This window comes from Oncorhynchus mykiss, chromosome 5 (genome assembly GCF_013265735.2).
Source record: "Oncorhynchus mykiss isolate Arlee chromosome 5, USDA_OmykA_1.1, whole genome shotgun sequence".
NCBI classification, from domain to species: domain Eukaryota; kingdom Metazoa; phylum Chordata; class Actinopteri; order Salmoniformes; family Salmonidae; genus Oncorhynchus; species Oncorhynchus mykiss.
In genome coordinates this window covers 19392541-19416927 of record NC_048569.1, presented here as the reverse complement: position 1 = coordinate 19416927, position 24387 = coordinate 19392541, and the positions used below count along the sequence as shown (strand labels likewise).

General features: G+C 42.9%; 1 protein-coding gene across 1 annotated transcript in view; it reads left to right on the top strand.

Moving 5' to 3' along the window:
- LOC110523380 (microtubule-associated protein 1B) overlaps window positions 1–20743 on the top strand; it is a 32630-nt gene extending 11887 nt beyond the window's left edge. Inside the window, exons 3-7 of the mRNA XM_021602041.2 lie at window positions 9474–9556; window positions 10989–11129; window positions 11370–16359; window positions 16476–16714; window positions 16904–20743. Coding sequence (XP_021457716.2) covers window positions 9474–9556; window positions 10989–11129; window positions 11370–16359; window positions 16476–16714; window positions 16904–17059 — 5609 coding nt within the window. The 3' untranslated portion in view covers window positions 17060–20743. The remainder of the gene's footprint in view (window positions 1–9473; window positions 9557–10988; window positions 11130–11369; window positions 16360–16475; window positions 16715–16903) is intronic.
- Window positions 20744–24387: the final 3644 nt, after the last annotated feature.

Genomic DNA, 24387 nt, shown 5'->3' with positions numbered 1-24387 from the left:
TCAGAGAATGAATCTAGTACTGACAGCATAAGCTACAGCAAGCTAGCACTGCAGTACATACAATGTGGTGAGTAGTTGACAGAGAGAAACACAATAGTTGGGCAGTTTTAAATAAATACATTTCTTCAAAAATTAAGGGGAAACAGCAGAAAGAGAGAGATAGCTATATTTCATTGTTAGGAGTTAGGAGTTAAGAAAACGTCCCTTGCCTTAATTGTCGAAAAAAGTGAGGAGAGCGGAAACCCCAACATAATTGGGTCTATAATCAATAGCCTAACTGTTAAATGTGCCTGGCTTTAGAAATCCTCCATATATAACTACAGAAATAACACAGATCCTGCTTCTGTTGCCTGTTTGAGTGTTTGTTTGATAACCTACTGATTCCGTGAGAGGATAAACAATTTCACAAATTCAACTGTTTTTAACCTTTGCTATGCTGTAACAAAGGCTTTGCTCATTTATTTAGTGTTGTCTACACTGTTCCAATTTGTCAGAAAAAATGATATTTATAATAATAACAACCCTCCTTTTTCTTGATATCCTTATTGTTATCATTACTATTATTATTATGATCATCATTATAATAATAAGTCATGCCATTGTCATTAGTAGGTTTAGTATAGCAGCCTTGTATAACCACCATCGAGCTGTAGGCCTAAGAGCGCATGCTGTTTAGTGTTAATACCGTAACTTACTTAGGCCTATATTTCAATACTTATTATATAGGCTACAGTACTCTATGGATCAATCATTCATTCGTTTATGTCATCACACAGAATATGAGTCATTCATGATTTGAAATGCAATCAAGAATTTTAGATTTAAAATAAAATAACAAATTGACACTTGAATAATTAGCATAAACAATAAATAAACCGTTCCATTCATGAAATTGCATTCACGGTTGAATATGACTGCTTTTAGTCTTTGCTGTAATAAAGGCTTTACAATAAATCAATAAAAACCGTTACAACAGACTCTCTGGTACGCTTATTTAGTGTTATTTACATTGTTCCAAACGGTTAGAAAATGATATTGTAATCTAGCAGCACCTGTTTAACACACATAATATGTATGCAGTGTTTGCTCCTTACCTTCTTTTTCTTGATCTCCAGTATTTTCCACAACTAGTCACATTTATTCCATACATCAGAGTTCCCCTTTACCTCCTGAGCAACCAGTAAACATTCCCCCATTTTGAGTTATTTTGTCACATCCTCTGCATCCATTTTGCTGTCACGTTTGTTACGGTTTTCGGAGTTTGTTATAACCAATTTATTGATGTGATTAAGATATGCTATAGGTAAGGCCCTATTGGTCACGTGCATGTGATGCATACATGTGCCACATAAAGAGAACAAGGGTTGAGGGAGTAGGTTTGAGGGATTTTGGTATCAGAACTTTTCAGTCAGAAATGGCTGTAATTATGTTGCAGCTTCAGCATGATAAACACTGTTGATGTTCTGTGGTGGTCGCTGCAGCAGGGAGGAGAGAGACAAAACGGGTGCTAGTCAGTCACTTACTGTCATTTTTTTCATTTACACAGTGCAGCAAGTCTGATCTCGGTCCGGCACAATCAAATCAATTGCGGTCCGACTCCTTCTAGTCATTTGTATATCTTTATTATTTCATCAAACAGTGTGCTTAAATCATCAGACAAGCTCTGTGCATATAGTTGATTTGATTCAAACACATAGGTTGTCTCTATATATGGAAAAATACATATACAACATTTTTTAACATTTTGACCAATCGATTGGTCGAAAGAACAGACGACTCTCGGTCAACCAAGATTTTTTTTAGTCGGACAGCCCTACAAGGCGGTAATGAATGTGTCACTGTCTGTCACCTTGATTACTCCAATTTGTATCTCGACCTACGTTATAAACTTTAATTCGTAGTCTAGGTCGTAGCAACCTCATGATGAGTATAGTGAAAAATGTTGTATCATGTAGTAGTCTTTACCTATTGATGTTACATTGAGCTGGGTGAATGGAATACGAATGACAGTCATCCAATATGCTGTAATAGAAATAAGGCCATGTTCATAAAAAAATACAAATCCCCCTCCCTAATCTTAAACGGCACCGACTGCCACTGATAGAGATAATTCTGTCTGTCTGATGCCTGCAAGGCTGTCAATCCTAGAGAGAAGATGGGTGCATTCTCTCTCTCTCTCTTTTTCTCTCTTTTTCTCTCTCTCTCTCTCTATGATTCTCATTCTCTACTTCCCCTCCTTCCATTCTTGTCTATTCCTGTCTCTGTCTGTCTCTCCCTCCATCGCCTTTTTACATGTTTGTGTCTCCCTCATTCATCTGCTTTTCTCCTATGCCTGACTCGGCACCCTCTAACCTTCTCCACCACTGTCTTTCTCTCTCACTGGAGTAGACAGTAAAAAATTAATAGACAAGAGATGTCGATTTTCCCTGTGTTTCAGTATAAGTTTTGGTAGTCTAATAATATAGTGACAAGGATTTAGGATATGTGTATGCTATTAAAGATAATTGAGATAATAAGCTCCCAACAGAAAAATGACGACGAATGTCTATTAGCATTTTGCATACTTTATAAATGATAGTGTTTTTTCATGTGTAAAATGTGGTATGCTGGTATGCTTTTAAACTGCCTTCATTGGTCTGGTTTTAACCCTGCTTCCCCAATAGATCAAATTAACACACAATTTAAGCAAATGCACCTGTGCTAATGTTAAGCTTTGAAAACACAAAACGCCTACATACTAATAGTGCTATTACACACAGTTAATGAAAACAATTTCATCCTGCATAAACAGACATCTGGAGAACATGGATGTCACTAGTTGTTTTTTCTCGCATGAAGCATGATCGGTCCTCAACAGAGGAGGGAGAGAGGGAGAATGCAATTACCTGTCTGCTTGATAGATGATCTGCTGTCCATCCAATTGTGTCAGCTAGCACAGACCCGTTAGAGGAAGGAGGGACAGGGAATTAGAGAAAGGAGGATGGAGAGAAAGGAGAAGGATGGAGGCAGGGAAAGCAGAGGGGTGGAGGGAGGAGAGCCCCACTGCCACACAGGGAGTTAGCTATGCAAACAGCAGATGGCTCTATGATACTGTAAGTTTCCATTCCTGTTCTCAGTCTTTGCTGCAGACAGCAGAGCTGACTAAAGAACAACTGGAGAATTAAGAAGTCACCTCTCGCTCAACACCCAATCTATCAACCCTTCTTCCCTTCTGGGATGTGATAGAGAAAGACAACATGGCAGATTCCAATCAATATTAATGGAAAAGTCAGATCAGTTTGTCATGCTTTAATTGCCTTCAGATCAGATTGTCATGGATGTACTGTAATGTATATGAGAACATGAGGCATGAGCCCACATGAGCCCATTTGTGGAGAACTTTAAAGATGATCTATATATCTAGATAATGCAATAATCAACAACATTATTTGTTTTATTACTAATTTATTTATCACACTTCAAGTCGCTTGACATGTAGCTTTATAACTAATGAGGTGTGGTGGTCTTACTGGCGCTTTCACACTCGCCGAAGCATCACCCAGGTGGGAGCTTCATTTCAGTTGTTGACGATCCAACCTATCTACGGAGGAGGAGGAGCTGTAACTTTAGAAGACCATGAGGTGCCAGATGAAGAGCTCTGTGGTCTGTCTGTCAGATGTCTCTACCTCTCTGTCTGTCAGATGTCTCTAACTCCCTGTCTGTCAGATGTCTCTAACTCCCTGTCTGTCAGATGTCTCTACCTCTCTGTCTGTCAGATGTCTCTACCTCTCTGTCTGTCAGATGTCTCTAACTCCCTGTCTGTCAGATGTCTCTAACTCCCTGTCTGTCAGATGTCTCTACCTCTCTGTCTGTCAGATGTCTCTACCTCTCTGTCTGTCAGATGTCTCTAACTCCCTGTCTGTCAGATGTCTCTAACTCCCTGTCTGTCAGATGTCTCTACCTCTCTGTCTGTCAGATGTCTCTAACTCCCTGTCTGTCAGATGTCTCTAACTCCCTGTCTGTCAGATGTCTCTAACTCTCTTTCTGTCAGATGTCTCTAACTCCCTGTCTGTCAGATGTCTCTACCTCTCTGTCTGTCAGATGTCTCTACCTCCCTGTCTGTCAGATGTCTCTACCTCCCTGTCTGTCAGATGTCTCTACCTCTCTGTCTGTCAGATGTCTCTACCTCCCTATCTGTCAGATGTCTCTACCTCTCTGTCTGTCAGATGTCTCTACCTCTCTGTCTGTCAGATGTCTCTACCTCTCTGTCTGTCAGATGTCTCTACCTCCCTGTCTGTCAGATGTCTCTACCTCCCTGTCTGTCAGATGTCTACCTCTCTGTCTGTCAGATGTCTCTACCTCTCTGTCTGTCAGATGTCTCTACCTCTCTGTCTGTCAGATGTCTCTACCTCTCTGTCTGTCAGATGTCTCTAACTCCCTGTCTGTCAGATGTCTCTACCTCTCTGTCTGTCAGATGTCTCTACCTCTCTGTCTGTCAGATGTCTCTACCTCTCTGTCTGTCAGATGTCTCTACCTCCCTGTCTGTCAGATGTCTCTACCTCCCTGTCTGTCAGATGTCTACCTCTCTGTCTGGCTGTACCATCTGTGCTCCCTCCTCTCAAGATACTATGTCTCTGAACTGTCTATCATCTACATCTGTGGAAGACCATCACCCAAGAATGGCCAGATCCCTAAATTTGTTTTGTTGAATAGATTTTTGTTTATTTTGTTATTAAAGTGACTTTGAGAGTCTACTTGTAATTAAAAGTGCTATATAACATACATCTATTGTCATTATTAATGCATGCAATAGATTAGATCACCAACTAACTTCAGCCGTCCTAGCTGAAAATTGAGTTGTTGCAGTTGCTATGGCTATTAATAATCTGCAATTGTGTCCTCCTCTCAAATATGAGAATGGATTGAATAGACTGGTTGTTTTGTGGCATCACTTTGCACTTCTATTTTGAGTTCAGTACAAGTTGGACAGTGTCGTTATTGTGGACCAACAGCCGTACCAGGCACTGTTACATTTGCTAAATCAGTCTACTGTAGTCATTTTTTCTTCTGTGTGCCTTTTCAGCAAAATAGCCTAAACAGTGTCTGGTTTAGAGAGGAGAGGGGGGATGAGGTCAAGAGACATTGGAAATGGTGCCTAGGGACTGTGAAATGTCAAGGGACCTCTGAATTCAGTTGAAAGAAAGATGAGGTGACAGATCAACAGGGGATGGATGGATACGAAGACAGACAGTAAAGATCTAAAGAGAAATAGGACCTCAGCTGAAGAGCAGATTGATCGTACTTGCGTTCCAAGATTTTTCTTACACAATGGAGAATATTTTCTCTTATTTCATCTGTTTTAAAGGAACTCCCTTGCCTAGTGGCTTAGTGATTGGACAACTAGCTAGTACGTAGCTAGCTGGACAATTTTTCTGCTCAGTCATAAGGATAATGTGCAGTGATGCGTGTCACATTACCTCCCCTCCCACTGAGAAGGCAGTGGAGGGGTTGGAGGGGGTGGAGGAGGGGAGCAGAGAGGGGCCTTTTATCGACAGAGCCACTGTAAAGGTTAGGGGTCAATCTAGCTTCAGTGGCCCTTCCTTTTTCATTTTCTCTTTCTTTTGACATCATTTTCCAAGAGGGGAATGGCCATGTTAGTTGTGTTTATAGAAAAATACTTGCTACGACTGTGGCCTAATACTCCTTGTAGCTTAGTTTAAGGATTTTGTTTTGGGGTAGTTCACCATGTTCTCTGTAGAAAAGTCAAGTAGGGCAATAACCAAAACACTTGATCTACATAGAGAACCAGAAAAAGGGGACACAACACCTACTTTTCCATTCCATTGGCTTCAGCCTGCTAATACAACAGGGGCGGGTAGAGAAATAGCCTGTGTGTGTAGTTTGTGTATGGAGATAATTACAGACAAGCTAAAGGTTGTTTCCCTCAGTCACTTAGTATTCTCATACAGAAATCCTGAGGCTCTAGTTATAGGGTGCCGGTTCTGCTGGGTTTGAAACATTCTCCCTGGGGGTTTGAAGTAATATATCTGATGCTGTTACGCCAGCCTTAGAAAACAAATGAATACACAGCAAGTGAATACAGTATTAGCTCCAGCTTTGAAATGCACTAAGAGGTACAGTACAGCGTTAAACCTCACACCAGTTTATTTTGAACGTGAACTGAACTTGTTCCACAATATTAAAATCACAAATCTCTCCCTGGAATAATAATGATAAGCACTGTGGATTTCCAACAGCAGTCTGAGTGTCAGTAGCTAAAGCTGTAGACCCTATAGGGAACTATCCAATACAAGAACCACCCATACATGACATAACATTTCCACCATAAATGATTAGACTAGGGGCTCTATAAGTATTAGACTCGGAGCTCTATTCAGTTCGCATCGCGGAAGTTCAGCTTTACAGCGCAATTTAAATTTAAAGGCAATGTTACCGCTTTAGCGGAGACTGCAGTCGCGGTAAACGCATAGAAATAGAAATGACCTTTACATTTCTATTTGGAAATGTGTAACGCCTCAGCGATCCAGATTGAATAGAGCCCTAGGAGATGCGTCTGCGCAACATATTCCTCCTTTCTAAATTATAGTGCCTAATCCTTGGCAGTTGAAGACAGGATATCCAACTAAAAAGAGAAACATTACCATCTAGCTGAATCTATTCCTCTGATATGTTAGACCAATCATGATGTTGGAGCCAGTCTAGCGTTAGCGGCAGTGAATAGAGCACGTCCTCCACAGTGGGGGACACTCCTCAGGGAGAAGCAATAGCAGGAGGGTTAATGGGTACAGCTCTGTGATGAGGAGGTGGATCTATATAGAATATGAAATATGTACGGATGAATCGGTCCTGCAGCCAGAACCAACTGCAGTACGGAACCCCGAGAGACCAGACACTCTCTCTGAGATAATCACATGACTCTTGTATTCTTTCAATATACCAACAGGGCAGCAGATTCCCCGACCCAGCCCTCAACCTCCAACTGAGCATGCACTGTATTTCCATTATTTCTGTTCTTTTGGAATCCGGTTGTTAGTGTTACAAACCTTGGGCTGGTTTTGCCATAGCGATAGAACTTAAGCTTTTACGAGTGTTATCATGTTACGATCTGTGATAGAATCAAGCTCGGTTTTTGTAAATTATGAGGAACAAAGACCAGGCTCTTCAGTTAACTCATGTAGCAGTATAGCCACAATGAGTGAAAAGGAGAGAGGATAAGGAAACCGAGAGAAAGATGGATTGGGATGCCACTCAGGTGATTAAAGGAAGGAATCTCAACTACTGTAGGTGAATGATGAGTCTGTGGTTGCACTCTCAAGTGTGTTGGTGCCACCTGGACCAGAGGAGCACAGACAAAGGGCAGAAACATACAATCAAATGAAATATAGACAACGTGACAGTTTTGTATTGATGTTATATTCCCATGCTGCTCTTGTTATATTCACTTCTTGCTCTTGATTGGGTAGTTATCAGGAAGTACAGGTCCTGTTTTATCAGGACTATTATCAGATCTGGCTAAAGAACACTGAATTACTGCATTTACATGTTGAAGGGTTACCCAGTTGGTTCTTAAGATATAATAATGGTGAAGGAAAGGATTAAGATAAAGCAAGCTGCTGAAAGATTACCATTGGGCACATACGCCAGTTCAACGTCTATTCAACGTATACTGAACAAAAATATAACCGCAACATGTAAAGTGTTGGTCCCATGTTTCATGAGTTGAAATAAAAGATCCCAGAAATTGTCCATACGCACAAAAAGCTTACTTTGCTTACTTTGTGTGCACACATTTGTTTACATCCCTGTTAGTGAGCAACAACATGATCATTACACAGATGCACCTTGTGATGGAGACATTAAAAGGCCACTTTAAAATGTGCAGTTTTGTCACACAACAAAATGCCACAGATGTCTCAAGTTTTGAGGGAGCGTGTCCACCAGAGCTGTTGCCAGGGATCTGTCCACAATTCCTGGAAGCTGAAAATGTCCCAGTTCTTCCATGGCCTGCATTTCTGGGAGAACGAGAGAGACTCGAGTTGTTAGATAAAACTGAAACTAAGAGAGTACAAAGAGACGGTTCTTTCTCACTGATTCGCTGGTTGACTTGGGAGTGGCTGGGGTGGGTGGTTGGTGACAGGGTAAGGGGGTAATTGTCTGTGTGCATCCTTGACAAGTGAGTAATACTTATCTGCTGCAACTGTAGCCTCTGCTTAATAGGGCCATATTAAGTTTGGGATTTTGGCAGTGAGGCCCTTTATCTACTTCCCCAGAGTCAGATAAACTTGTGGATACCATTTTGATGTATCTGCATCCAGTATGAAGTAAGTTAGAGGTAGTTTTGCGAGCCAATGTTAACTAGCTTAGTGCAATGACTGGAAGTCTACAGGAACAGCAATAGTGAAGACATCAAAACTATGAAATAACACATATGGAATCATGTAGTAACCAAAAAAGTGTTAAAGAAATCTAAATATATTTTATATTTGAGATTCTTCAAATAGCCACCTTTTGCCTTGATGCCAGCTTTGCACACTCTTGGCATTCTCTCAACCAGCTGCACCTGGAATGTTTTTCCAACAGTCTTGAAGGAATTCCCACGTATGCTGAGCACTTGTTGTCTGCTTTTCATTCACTCTGCGGTCCGACTCACCCCAAACCATCTCAATTGGGTTGAGGTTGGGGGATTGTGGAGGCCAGGTCATCTGATGCAGCACTCCATCACTCTCCTTCTTAGTAAAATATCCCTTACACAGCATGGAGGTGTGTTATGGGTCATTGTCCTGTTGAAAAACAAATTATATACCCACTAAGCCCAAACCAGATGGGATGGCGTATCGCTGCAGAATACTGTGGTAGCCATGCTGGTTGTATGCCTTGAATTCTAAATAAATCACTGACAGTGTCACCAGAAAAGCACCCCCACACCATAACACATCCTCCTCCATGCTTCACAGTGGGAACGACACATGCAGAGATCATCCGTTCACCCACACTGCATCTCATAAAGACACGGCAGTTGGAATCAAAAATCTCAGATTTGGACTCATCAGACCAAAGGACAGATTTACACCGGCCTAATGTCCATTGAATAATCTCAAGTATTGGTTACTACATGATTCCATATGTGTTATTTCATAGGTTTGACGTCTTCACTATTATTCTACAATGTAGAAAAAAGTTAAAATAAAGAAACTCTTGAATGAGTAGGTGTCCTAAAACCTTTGACATGTAGTGTAAATATGTTGGTACCCACTACTTCATCTGACTCTGGGGAAGTAGATAAAGGGCCTCATAGCCAAAATCCTGAACTATCCCTTTAAAACATGCTTTTACAAGCACCCACTATCAGAAAAATCAAACAAGCAGAAATAATTAAAGCATTTCATTTTAGATTGATCTAGACATTGTTTTGATCGTTTTTCCCCCATAACACACATTGATTTAGTTGTTCCGTATCGCTGTGTTGTTTTCAGGGCAGAGAATTCTTCACCACAAAAGCAGCGTTCTCGAGACAGTAGTGCTTATCAACCCCTCAGATGAAGCTGTCAGCACTGAGGTAAGTACATTCCATTCAAACACACCTGGGTTACGTTCAGTAGGGCACATTTTAGCAAAAGGCTTTGCAAAAGAACCAAATAAAATATGTTCTTATTGAATGAGCTCAGGTTAGCACCTCACTGTTTCAAAATGTTTCAAAGCTCTTCAAAACATTTTCCCTTTACTGAACACAACCTTGGATAGATGGAATGGTACTGTATGGTCTCATTGATATTTTCTATACTCCTTTATGGAGACATTTCTATTCTTGATCTGTTTGTTCCTCTCAACTTACCTCCTTCTCTCACACTGCAAGAATGCGTACACAAACATACTCTTGACTCCCATACATAGAAGACATCTTCATAGACATAAACACATTTCAAAGACACTGCAACTTGAAATGGATGACTGCTTGGCACGCTTAATTGGCCAATTATCCTCCCCAGTCCTTTGTTTTCTGCTACTCTGCTATGTGGACTCGAATAGAACCACCACAATAAGAAGCTCTGGGGACGAAGAATACTGCCTTGGTTTACTCAACCAACAGATAGTTTCTCAGATTCTGGCCTGGAATCTAATCTAAATACTGACCGAATAGTGAAACATGAGCGAAATATTAATTCTATTCAATTTGGATTCCAGGTTACTGTTTTGTCCCTATATATATTTACTTTGTAGTGCAGCATTTTACTAAGTGAATTCACTAGAAATTACTAGAAGGTTCAAAATTGAAAAAAGAAACAGAAGGCTGTTACACAAGGGTAGATCTGTCAACCCTTTCTTTCACTCTTCCAGTTTCCCTTCCTGCCTGGCGGTGTCTGCAATCTGTGCATTAATAATATCTCACAGTACTGCAGGTTTGACCCTGTCTAGCATTCCGGAACAGTCCATGCCTGTGAAGAGGATAAAAGGCTGGGCACTAGAGAGAGAGAGCGAAAGAAAGAGAGCGAGCGAGAGCGAGTACACTAATTATCTAATGGATTTGATTGAAGTGAAATGGGTGATATTTCTAATCAAGATTGTTGGCAGTAAAAGCCTAAGTGGACATTGACATGACAAATTCACTTTGAAATGGACTACAAGGATTACAGACATAAAGTACAACATTGCATCAGACTTTCCTATTTTTACAGCTAACAGCCTTTTCCAAGCTCACAAAGATTGTCTCTGAGCATAAACTTTTAATTAAATGTTTCATATTAGCTATTATTATTTGTTTGTCATTTAGCAGACACTCTTATCCAGAGTGACTTACAGTAGAGTGCACACATCATATTGGTCCCCCGTGGGAATCGAACCCACAACCCTGGCGTTGAAAGCACCATGCGCTACCAACTGAGCAATACGGACTGTGATTGCAAAATAAATTCATGCCACAATTGCACGGAAACTCCAATGATACAGATGTGGCTTTCATTCTGACATGTTTGCCTTTTTTTTCTGCATAGGTTTGTCAGATGATCTCAGACACAGCCAGAAACAAGCTGCTGGTGCTTTCAGGACAAAGCTTTGAAAACACAGGAGCACTGATTTTGCAGTCTGGCTCCTTCTCTTTCTTCAACTTCATAGAAATATTCACAGACCAAGAGGTGAGTCAAATTGAGAAAATAGTTCGCTAAGCAATTACTGTTTCATTATAATGTTACAGTTTGCAGTACTATTCATGATCTGCTGAAGTTACTGACCTCCCAATGAGCAAACCTCATGATTACATCTGATTGAATACAATTCCTCTAATATCTGTCATAATTGTGAAAATGTTCTGTTTGATCATAGTCTCATGATTTTAATCCCATGTCTCCAAATCTCTCTCTCTCTCTTATCCCCAGATTGGTGAATTACTTAGCACTATTCGCCCAGCAAACAAGGCAAGCCTAACCCTCTATTGCCCTGAGCAAGGTGACTGGAAAAACTCAAACTTGGACAAACACAACCTACAAGACTTCATCAACATGAAGCTCAATTCACCACTGATACTCCCAGAGATGGAAGGTCTCTCAGAGTTCACAGAATACCTGTCGGAGTCAGTAGAAATCCCATCGCCATTTGACATGCTGGAGCCTCCGACCTCTGGCGGTTTCCTGAAGCTCTCAAAACCATGCTGCTACATTTTCCCCGGCGGCCACGGCGACTCTGCCCTCTTTGCGGTGAATGGGTTCAACATGCTCATCAACGGGGGCTCAGACCGCAAGTCCTGTTTCTGGAAGCTGGTGAGACACCTAGACCGGGTAGACTCCATCCTCCTGACCCACATCGGGGACGACAACCTGCCAGGCATCAACAGTATGCTTCAGAGGAAGATGGCTGAGCTGGAGGAAGAGCAGTCACAGGGCTCCCAAGCTACTGGCGACTGGTTGAAGAACCTCATATCCCCAGACATTGGGGTTGTGTTCTTGAACACCCCTGATAATCTGGGGAACCCTGCTGAACCCAACTTCAGGGTGAGGAGGAACATTGAAGAGGCAGCACACACACTCCATTACCTGAGCAAGTTGAATCTGAGGCCCGAGCCTTTGCAGAGGCCGGTCGGGAACACTATCGAACCCATCATTCTGTTTCAGAAGATGGGCGTGGGGAAGCTTGAGATGTATGTGCTGAACCCGTCGAAGAACAGCAAGGAGCTGCAACATTTTATGAAGCAGTGGACAGGCAGCGAGAAAGACAAAGCCACTGTTATTCTGCCCAATGGAAAAGAATCTGAGCTCCCAATTTCTTATATGACCTCAATCTCTTCCTTGATTGTGTGGCACCCATCAAACCCTTCAGAGAAGATAGTACGTGTCCTGTTTCCAGGCAATGCCTCACAGTATCACATTCTTGAAGGTTTGGAAAAACTAAAACACTTGGACTTCTTGAAGCAGCCAGTTGTCACCCAGAAGGAGCTATCTTCAAACTTGGCACCAGCTCTAAAGCAAGCAAAGCTGAAACATAAAACTGACAGCAAGGAGAGTTTGAAGTCAGTCTCTAGGCCATCACCAAGCAAAAGTTTCAAAAAGGAGTCAAAGGAGGAGGCTCCAGAGAAGGCAAAGACAGATGCAGAATCGGCTCAAGAAAAGACTAACAAATTTGAGAAAAAAGACAAACCTTTGGTGAAAAAAGAAAAAGCGAAAGCCCCGGAAAAAGAAGTGAAGGTGAAAGCAGAGCCAACTACCGAAACTCCAGAAAAGAAGAAGGCTGAAATGAAACCAAAAGCTCTTAAGGAGAAGATTATCAAAAAAGAACCCAGGAAGTCTGTAGATAAGAAAAATGATGAAAAGGAGGTAAAGAAAGAAGTAGTGAAGAAAGATGATAAGCTAACATCTAAAAAGGAAGAAACACCCAAAACGGAACAGAAGCAAGAAACACCCAAAAAGGAACAGAAGGTGAAGAAAGACATTTTAAAGAAAGACAGAGATTTCAGGAGGGATTCCCCCATGAAGGTGAGGAAGGAAGAGAATAAGGAGCAAAAGAAAGACGATCTAAAGAAAGACATAAAGAAGCCATCCAAGGATTTAAAAAATACTCCATCTGCTTTAGGCGAAGGGAAAAAACTTGCAGCAAAACCAAAACCTCTGAAAAAAGATGACACTACAAAGAAAGACTTTGGAAGCCCTTCCAAGTCCAAGGCAAAACTGAAAGTCACCAAGAAGGACCTCAAGGCCACAGATGCTAAATCTGCTGTTGCAGGAGCTGCAGCTGTCACAGCAGGAGTGGTAGCCACTGCCACTTGTGCTGCAGAGGTCCTTGAGACAGATAGAGCCATGATGTCTTCTCCAGAGGACCTCACTAAGGACTTTGAAGAGCTCAAAGAAGAGGAGATCTTTCAGGAAGAAGAGCCGGTGGTGATCCACAGAGAGGACCTCATGCACTCTAAGGAGTCCCCTGAAGCAGCAGAGTCTCTGGATGAGGGGATCACAACCACTGAGCATGAAGGAGAAAGCGGGGAGACTCCAGAGGAACAAGAGCATAAAGGGAAGTTGAGCGGCAGCGGCAGTGAGAAGTTTGAAGATGAGGGAACTGGGCTAGATTATGAAGAGAAGGGAGAGACAGAAGAGGTCCATGAGCCAATGAGAAGGGAAATGGACAACCATAAACATGCTGATGACAGTGAAGATGAGGACTCTGAAGACGAGGATGCAGAGCCAGACCAATGTGGAAAAGATCTTAACAGAAATGAAAGAGAAGTACAGAAGTGGGGCCTGTCGGTGACACCCCCTCCCAAAACTTCTGAGCCTCTCTCTCCGTCTGCATCTATTCATGATGAGACCCTTCCAGCTGGCTCTGATGACGAAGCAGCCTCAGATGATGAGAACCGTGACGAGGCATACACTGCTACATCTGGCCACACCCAGTCAACTATTGAGATCTCCAGTGTGCCAACTCCAATGGACGAAATGTCCACTCCAAGGGACATTATGAGTGACGAGACTACTAACGATGAGACAGAGGATTCTCCCTCTCAGGACTTTGCCAGGTTTGGAGGAACAATGTTAGGAGACCTTGAGAGGAAGCGGCTGTCTCCACTACACGACGGCCCAGAGTCAGACCATTCAAAGAGCGATGCCACCGAAGGAAGGGACTACAACGCTTCTGCATCCACAATATCTCCACCATCGTCACTGGAAGAGGACAAAGAGGAAGGGTTCAAGTCCGACAAATTTGGTCTTGATTCAGCAAGCTCTATACTCACCACTACTTCACCTCTCATCCGCTCCCCTTCAGCTCCCAAAGGAACCTTTGACTCATACTTATCTGGATTCGCGGCACCAATTGAACTGTGCACAACACTTTCAGGATCATCAAAGGCAGCAGCTGGGTCTTCTACTAGCCCAGATGACAAGACATTGGAAGGTACCACCTCACCTCATTCCTCTGGTCACACCCCTTACTTTCAGTCTCCCGTGGATGAGAAGGCTGGCTCTATAGCACCTGCAAATGACCATGGGCCTGTAATTGTAGAAGTTACAAGTGATAAAGAAGATTCCAACAGGGTCAGCCCCATGGATGACCCAATTCCTGACCACACCTCGACTGTAGAGAAGGTGCTGTCCCCAATCAAGAGCCCGCCGCCTGTAGTAGAAGGAAAGTTACACTTTGATTTAGATCATATGTCAACAATGCACTCGAGTCAAGATGAGAAGAAAAATGGGGCTAGCGACAATACCTCATTCTCATCCACAAACCCATTCGCAGGTTTCAAAGAGGAGAGTAAAATGTCGATCTTGGAGGCAACCACGTCTGATAAATCGGGTAGCCCTGTAGATGAGGCTGTAGCAGAGGACACTTTTTCACACATCGCCTCGGCTTCCACTGCCTCACTGGCCACCAGCTCATTCCCAGAGCCTATGACAGATGACGTTTCCCCTGCTCTCCATGGTGAAGCCGGTTCCCCTCTATCAACAGAGGTGGAGGACTCCCTATCTGTCTCTGTGGTTCAGACTCCAACCCCTTTTCAGGAGGCAGAGGTCTCTCCTAAGGGGGAGAGCCCCAGGCCCATGTCAATATCTCCAGACATCTCACCAAAGACAGCCAAATTAAGGACACCAGTGCAGGAGCCTAAATCCCCAGAGCATTCCACCATGTCATTTGGCCAGGAGTCCCCTGATCACTCATTAGCCCTAGATTTCAGCAAACAGTCTCCAGAGCACCCTTCTGCAGGCAGCCTGCGCGCCACAGAGAACGGACCAACAGAGGTGGACTACAGCCCCTCAGAGGGGAATGATCTGAGATCCTCCGAGCAGTACAGACCCACTGTAGACAAGCCTATGCTTTTCAAAGACAATGACTCAGGTCGCGCCACTTCTGCGTCCCCATCAGACGCATCTCAGTCCACCCCCTCGACAACTACGCCTTGTCAGATGAGGGAAATGTCACCGGGCTTAGCCCAGCAGATGGACAAATCCCCTGCCACCCCGAAAGGGTCTTCCCCCTCATCCCCCTCCTATTCTTGCTTCACTCAGAAAACAGATATGCCCCTAGGAGCAGAGACTAATCCCTTCAAATGTGGTGGAGATTCCAAATCCCCTGTCAGCCCCAAGGTTCCCTCCCCATCCTACATACCACTCTCTTTCAACCACTCCGACTATAAGAAGTGTGCAGGTGGTTCCAAGGACCCAGACTCCTCCCAGAAGAGCCCCTCTCCTGGGTCTAGGACAGATGTTGACCTTTGCCTTGTGACCTCTTGTGAATACCGCCACCCTAAGACAGAGCTGTCCCCATCCTTCATCAACCCCAGTCCTTTGGAGTACTTCATGAATGAGGAGAATCCTCTGGAGGAGGAAAAGCCTCTGGCTAAGTCAGGTGGAGGACCTCCACCCCCTGGTAGTAAACTCCACGCTAAGCAATGTGAAGAGACCCCACCAACCTCCATCAGTGAATCCGCCCCATCCCAGACGGATTCGGATGTTCCCCCTGGGACAGAGGAGTGTCCCTCTATTACTGCGGATGCAAACATAGACTCTGAGGATGATTCTGAGACACTACCAACAGACAGGACCCTGACTTACAGACATGCTGATCCTCCTCCCGTGGCTCCCAGGGACTCTGCTCCATCTCCAGCCCACCCAGATGTCACCATGGTGGATCCGGAGGCCGACAAGCCCCCCGCTGACGACAACAACCAGACTAAGGACAAGGACTCAAAGGCAGAGGGAGCTGAGAAAGCTAAGAAGAAGAAACTCACCAAGACCAAGTCCTCCTCACCAGTCAGAAAGACTGGCCTTTCAAAAGTAAAGGATTCAAAAGCAATGGCCTCTCCTAAGAAAAGTGTAGGAGAAGGGAAAGATGCCAAAAATGCAACCAATAGCTCTGCATCCAGGGGTGTGAAAAGTGCCACATCAGGTAATACTCATATATTTTCTTACTTGGTCATGAGTCTGGGAGCGTTGGTTAGTTTCTGATTGTTTTTCATTCATTATGTACATAGATTTTCTAACAAAGCTGCATCTCTGTCTCAGGTTCAGGTAGTGGAAAGGCAGCAACTGCAATACCCATACCCAACTGCCCTCCCATGTACATGGATTTGGTTTACATCCCAAACCACTGCAGCGCCAAGAATGTGGATGCAGAGTTCTTCAAACGGGTCAGGTCATCCTACTATGTAGCAAGTGGCAATGACCAGACAGCCCAGGAGCCCAGCAAAGCTGTCCTGAACTCACTGCTGGAGGGCAAAGCCATGTGGGGAAACAACATGCAGGTACAGTGAGACAGTCAATTTAACAGAATAACCATGTTATAATCCCATAGTATCAGAGAGAGAGGTGCCATAGAGAAGATAGACAAGACTTAAATAGTATACATTGAGAAAATACTCTCAGAACCTTTTTTAGCTCAGAGTTTTGTGAAAAAAAATAGTATGCAAACCCTAACCCTTCTTTGTTGGCAGGTGACCCTGATCCCAACTCATGACTCAGAGGTGATGAGAGAGTGGTACCAGGAGACCCATGAGAAGCAGCAGGACCTGAACATCATGGTGCTGGCCTCCAGCTCCACCGTGGTCATGCAGGACGAGTCCTTCCCTGCCTGCAAGATAGAGCTGTGAACCTGATCCTGGGCCTCGTTCCATTCCAAATTATGCTTCTCTTCTTCCCTTAACTTCTCCCTTCACTGGAGTGTTCACTCTATTGACGTTACAAGACGTTTCTGTTAGGGAGCACCTTCTGATGGAGGGAAGGGGTCGTAGTAATTTGGATTGGAACAACCCTCTGGACTCTCCTGATCAAATGATCTAGTAACCGAGAGATCTAGTGATCAAGTGGATCATGTTGTTAGTGGTATCTTTGAGTTGGGGTGAGGGATGACGTAGACAGAAAGTAAATGTAAACGCATGTCATTTAAACAAAGGCTGTGTGCCAACATTAATGAAATATACATAGCCGTCATTAAAATGATGTTCTGGTTTGAAAAAACAATGGCAAACATACTTGTTTTAATGAAGTCCACAATACCCAAAAGAAGTATCTGACACAAGTATCAGCTTTGTGGAGCACTTTGAGTAAGGAAATGTCATAGCAATATCCTGTACGGAATGAAAAATTGTATCTGACAACTATAGAGAACATAAAATGAGAACATAGAATGCTCCAACTGTATAAATTGGTGCTCTTGACGTAGATTGATTTTTTCAGAAAACAACATTTCCCATGAGCACCAATTATCAATAAATTATCAAGTCAAAACAATATAGAACAATTCATGACAATATACTTGTTCATACTGGGGACAGAAAAAGGTCTGTCAATAATACAAAATGATTGAGATATTATGATGAAATCTATTTGTCCTCAAGGTTGGGACTACACGTCAAAATATGTACAATTCTGGTACATGCCGTTACTTTCTTAATGTAATCCATTACAGTTACTAGTTACCTGTCTAAAATTGTAATCAGTAACATACATTTTGGATTACCCAAACTCAGTAATGTAATCTGATTACTTTTGGGTGACTTTCCCCTTTAGACACATTAGAAGAAGACACAAAGGATCCATCAAAACGCATTTGGTGTGTCATCCTATTGATCTCTGACTTGTGGCCACACTCACTGGTGGAACAACCTTAAACTTGCGCCTTTGTTCAATGCTGAATTGAATGTCATTGAGAGAACAGAAAGGTGTCAATGTATTTTTCGCAAACATCCTTTCTGAATTGAAAAATTAATCCAACTAGTAGTCATCTAGTTTTTCAAAAGTATCTGTAATCCGATTACAATACAACTGATTACAGTCACAGTTTTTCCCGTGTAATGTAATCAGTTATTTCCCATGTAATCAGTTACTCCCCCGAGTGTGATTGTAGGTCATCAAACAATGCCTCAAGCCACTGATTATATCTCTGTCTATAAATATAACTCATCTATCAAATTGATTTTACCCAGCTGCATACACCAAAGGATCGAGGAAAACACGTTTAAGTTATTGCCTTAGGAAGTGAATTGAATGTAAAAGATTGATGCACTGAGGACAAATAGCCTATGTGAGAATTAGTAGAAAACGTAAAACACAATTTAACAAGAGTCCGTCCCCAACTGTCAGATAATCTCTGTGTAGAGTTAGTTTAGTTTGATACTGATGGAGTAAATACATAGAGCAAGATGAAGTTTCAACTGCACTGAGGGGCCTATGAAACATTACAAATGTTTGTCTTAATTAATTGTAATTATTTAGAGAACAAGACAATTCTAGTCAAGATTTGCCCATGACCCTGACACTATCTTGATTTAGAATTACGCTGCAGGCTTTGTGATCCTGTTCGTGCAAACGATTGTTGATTTGTCTTTGCTAACATCAGTTAATGCAAAACTTTTGTTATTTCATCTCAGTGTTTTAAGAGTTGTTATTTATTTAATTTATTATTGGCTAAGTTTTAAAATGTAATCTAGTCTCTTAAAGATATACAATATGAAAGGTACGTGTATAATCGGCCAAACTTCATTTCAAAAGCGCGTTGTTTTAAAATAATGTCTTATGTTCAGATTTGATCTTTATAGCTTATTGGTTTCTATTGATTTAAATAGAACTCTATGTAGTGTACTGTAAACTTCTGCTCAGTCCGTCCTCCCTAGCCAAGTAAAACTCAACTCCACGATGTACTTCACATCAATGGAGTTGAGCGGAGATGAGAGTGGAAGGACTGGAGCTCCGATGGCACAAAGGTTTTTAACAAAAACGACGGATTTCAGCACCAACAAAATAGCCCAGGGAGGGGTCTGTGGATCTCTCAGTCCGTTCATTCATAAGTTAGTCACGTTATATCTCAGACAGCTGCATCATTCGTGGGGGCTACATGTTTACTGTTGCCTTGTTTTATGTGATTTTGGAGCTCCAGTTCGCCCACACTAGTCGCTGTTGAACTCTGTTGATGTGAGGTACACAGGGGAGTTGAGTTTTACTTAGCTAGTCCTCCCCAGCATTTTGTGTAGAACCACAAATGGAGCCCTAGCGACTGCTTGAATGTGCTAGAATATCTTCAGGCTTGTGAAGTGAGACACTTTCCTAACCTTACATTTTTTTCTCTTTTTAAAACACTGTACTATAATTATAAAAAGCTTTGTAACAGGGTGAATGGTTGGAAGAAATATGCATGAGTAATAAGCTTTTTTTCTCTTTTTAAGGATTGGGGAAATCTGTTCTTATCTGCCAAAACAACAACTCAAGGCTGTGCTAATAGAAATGAAGACATGCATTAAGAGTTGCTTGTTCCTTGAGGTGTTGCCAGCTACGCCATAATGGCATGGAGTGAAAAGTTAAACTAAAGGCCCTATCTTCTGACAATGTTGGCAATTTTAAGATCTTTAAATCTACTTCATCATAGTCCATGGCCCTAGCTACTCAAGGAGGATATGTAATACCACGGCCTACCACAGGTCTATATAAAGCAGTGGTCGGTATGCCATTTGTGGTTGCAAGATGGCAGCACCTCTGCCAAATCCCTACGAGTCAGGTAAAGCTCTGTATAGATACGCCTTGAGAAGAGTAAAACACGGGGGAGAGTGACTGTTTTGGGTATGAGTTGGGGTGTGAAAGACAAAAAAACAAGACACATTTAAAGCCAGGACAAATTATGATAATTGTAAATGTGAAGCCATGAACAGAACAATAGAAAACAGATGTTCAAACACCAATCGTCTACATCAACCAAACGATTTAATGACCATGCCTATAGGGAGGCCACCAACATACTACAACCGTCCACCACTCAGAACAAACGGTCACTGGTTAAGTAAAAACTCACATAGGCAAAATATTACAGTCAACCAACCAGGGCCTGGGACTTAGTTACTGCCTCCACAACAGGTCTCCATGGCAACACATTTATCCAGTTGTCCTGTACAGCTCTGCAACCGGATACTTTAATCATAAGCATGACCATCCTGCTGTTCAACCACAAACTATAGTGACCGACCGACCACACACACCACTCTTTCTTGATCTTTCCTCACTCAACTACTGTACTGTATTCCTTGCTCTATCTTTCTCTATTTTGGGTGATTGTTAATACTGTCTGTCTGCAACTGTGTGGTATAAAATTGTCTTGTGATCTCTGCATCCTCTCCTTTTCCAAACTCATATCTAATGTAGCGGTTAGTTTCAAGTGAAAGTATTATTTAGTGCTTTTCTGATATTTGTGTGCAATGTCTCCTCTCCCTCCTATGGGACATTTGATGTAAAGCCTACTATTAAAACCTACAAAACAAGAGCCACAAACTCTTGTGGAAAATCATGAATCTGTCTTTTTTCTTGAATGAAGGTATATTCGGAAGTAATGGCTTCATGATAATGATGATTACGATGATGACATCAAGAAGAAGAATGGACTCACTATACAAGCTTACCATATGTTGGTGACCTAAGGCTCATAAAACAAAACAGGGCTAAATGGCTCAACTCATGACCCAATGAAAAGCTGTGCTTTTCTCGAAAATACATGACAGAGAGACATGAGAGCAATCCTTAATTGTGTGTGTGCTTCACCCTAATGGAGCGGCATTAGCTCATTACCGACAGGTAGGGAGGGGTCAGACTCAAAATCAATACATCACATCAAAAGAAACAGCAGTAACACAAACCCTCAACCCCACAGGAGCGAGGAAGACCATTGGAGCAAAGCAAACACCCCCCCCCCCCCCTACCGACCAAACAACCGTGGACAGAAACAAAAGGTTGTTGTAGCTATAATAACTGCTCTCGTGGACTGTAGATTCAGAGACACACAGTTTCCTGGCTGTATGGAGGCTGGCTGGTAGGTTAATGGTTAACATCACTTCTGGGAGTGTGATTGGCTATAAAAGGACAATGAGGCCCCAGGCAGAGACAGGCTCCATGGCCTTCAGGATGACAGGTGTCTCTGACAGGCAGACAGCCCAAGCAGACAGGCCCAGCAAGGGGATTTATGATCCCGAGAGATGGGAGAGAGATTGGAGGAAGAGGTGTAGAGGAGGGAGAGATGTAGAGGATGGAGAGAGAGATGGAGTTTGGGGTGAGAGATTGGAGGGAGAGGTGTAGAGGAGGGAGAGATGTAGAGGATGGAGAGAGAGATGGAGTTTGGGGTGAGAGATTGGAGGGAGAGGTGTAGAGGAGGGAGAGATGTAGAGGATGGAGAGAGAGATGGAGTTTGGGGTGAGAGATTGGAGGGAGACAAGGGGAGGAGGGAGAGAGAGATGGAGTTTGGGGTGAGAGATTGGAAGGAGAGGTGTAGAGGAGGGAGAGATGGAGTTTGGGTTGAGAGATTGGAGGGAGAGGTGTAGAGGATGGAGACAGAGATGGAGTTTGGGGTGAGAGATTGGAGGGAGAGGTGTAGAGAAGGGAGAGAGAGATTGAGTTTGCGGTGAGAGATTGGAGGGAGAGGTGTAGAGGAGGGAGAGAGAGATGGAGTTTGGTGTGAGAGATCGGAGGGAGAGGTGTAGAGGATGGAGAGAGAGATGGAGTTTGGGGTGAGAGATTGGAGGGAGAGGTGTAGAGGAGGGAGAGATGTAAAGGATAGAGAGAGAGATGGAGTTTGGGGTGAGAGATTGGAGGGAGAGGTGTAGAGGTGGGAGAGAGAGATGGAGTTTGGGGTGAGAGATTGGAGGGAGAGGTGTAGAGGAGGGAGAGATGTAGAGGATGGAGAGAGAGATGGAGTTTGGGGTGAGAGATTGGAGGGAGAGGTGTAGAGGAGGGAGAGAGAGATGGAGTTTGGGGTGAGAGATTGGAAGGAGAGGTGTAGAGGAGGGAGAGATGGAGTTTGGGGTGAGAGATTGGAGGGAGAGGTGTAGAGGATGGAGAGAGAGATGGAGTTTGGGGTGAGAGATTGGAGGGAGAGGTGTAGAGGAGGGAGAGAGAGATTGAGTTTGCGGTGAGAGATTGGAGGGAGAGGTGTAGAGGAGGGAGAGATGTAGAGGATAGAGAGAGAGATGGAGTTTAGGGTGAGAGATTGGAGGGAGAGGTGTAGAGGATGGAGAGAGAGATGGAGTTTGGGGTGAGAGATTGGAGGGAGAGGTGTAGAGGAGGGAGAGATGTAGAGGATAGAGAGAGAGATGGAGCTTAGGGTGAGAGATTGGAGGGAGAGGTGTAGAGGAGGGAGAGATGTAGAGGATGGAGAGAGAGATGGAGTTTGGGGTGAGAGATTGGAGGGAGACAAGGGGAGGAGAGATTCGAGGCTCAGACAGTCACCCTGTTTGTCATGTTGTCACCACAGTGCTTGGTAGGGGCATCAGCCTGGCTTGAGACACATTTTCCCATAAGAGACATGTTGGACAGATTTTTAGACAATGAGGGTGTGAGAAGCATGACAATGTAATCATTTTACTCTTGCTGAAAATGAAACCGAAAAGATAGAACAAGCAATCAACAATCAACATTGAAACTGATGGAATAAAGAATCAACCAACCAATAAGATATATGGAACCTGGCAGCATTGCACCTGCAGGTGGTCTATAGCCTTCTCAAGGTGACCTTTCTCATGGCAACATTAACAGCACAGCAGCATTGTTAGCAGGTGTCTGTCAGTCTAGGTCACAAACATACGTTTAGGGGGAGGGTGTTGGAACAGAGTCCTAATGAGTTCATTAGACGGGGAGATAATCAACGGGGAGATAAATCAATCAACACTTCCAGATTAACACACACACACATGCACACACACATGAATTGTAACCCCTCCAGAGTACAGTAATTAACCGGTTGCTGATAGGGAAGTCCCCTGACTAATTGTCCAGCCCAGGAGCCATATGGGGTCATTCTAAGTGCAGAAATGTGCAGTTATTTGTCACTTGCAATCTACAGTGTGAAAAACATTAAGAACACCAACCTAATATTTTGCCCTTTGAACAGCCTCAATTTTTCAGGCCATGGACTCTACATGGTGTCGAAAGCTGGCCCACGTTGACTCCAATGCTTCCCACAGTTGTGTCAAGTTGGCTGGATACACACAGGAAACTTTTGAGTGTGAAAAACCCAGCAGCGTTGCAGTTCTTGACACAAACCAGTGCACCTGGCACCTACTACCATACCTTGTTCAAAGGCACTTAAATCTTTAGTTTTGCCAATTCATGCTCTGAATGGCACACATACACAATCCATGTCTCCATTGTCTCAAGGCATACAAATCCTTCTTTAACCCGTCTCCTCCCCTTCATCTACACTGACTGAAGTACATTTAACAAGTGACACCAATAAGGGATCATAGTGTTGAAGTAGATTCACCTGGTCAGTCTATGTCATGGAAAGAGCAGGTATTCTTAATGTTTGTACTCTTAGTGTATTTTATTTGATTTATTACACTGAAGGAAAACATAGCATTGCTAAATCCTCAACGGGACAGGGTGTTGTAATTTTCAGGAATTTAAGAATATTTCATTAATTGAAGACTTCTTATCCCCCAAAAAGCATATGTGTGTATATTCAACTTTGGGGAGGGTGGGAATACTGTAATATACTGTAATATACTGTCTTTAAAGGCTCAGTGCAGTTAAAATTCAGTTTTCCTGTGTTTTATATCATATTGTACAACAACGGATGAAACTAAATTAAAAGTGTGACTTTTTTCTTGTCAGTGTTATTTCCTGATAGTTGCTGGTTGAATATACATTCTACACAGAACCTTCTCATCAGCAGGTTTTCATTGGTGGGAGTTTCAGCTTTCCACGGTGACATCCCCATGCGGTAAATTGGTTAATAGACCAGTAACAAAGAGAGTTCAAAACCTCTCTGCAAATAACAGCTAGTTTTCACTCCCAAATCTTTGCTTGAGAAATCGTTTTTTTGCTAAAATTGTATTTTTACCCATTTTAATGGAAATCTATTACAGTAAGGTACTTAATTGTTACCCAGAAATTATTTGATATTGGTATAAAAAATGGCTGCATTGGGCATATGACACCTATACAGACA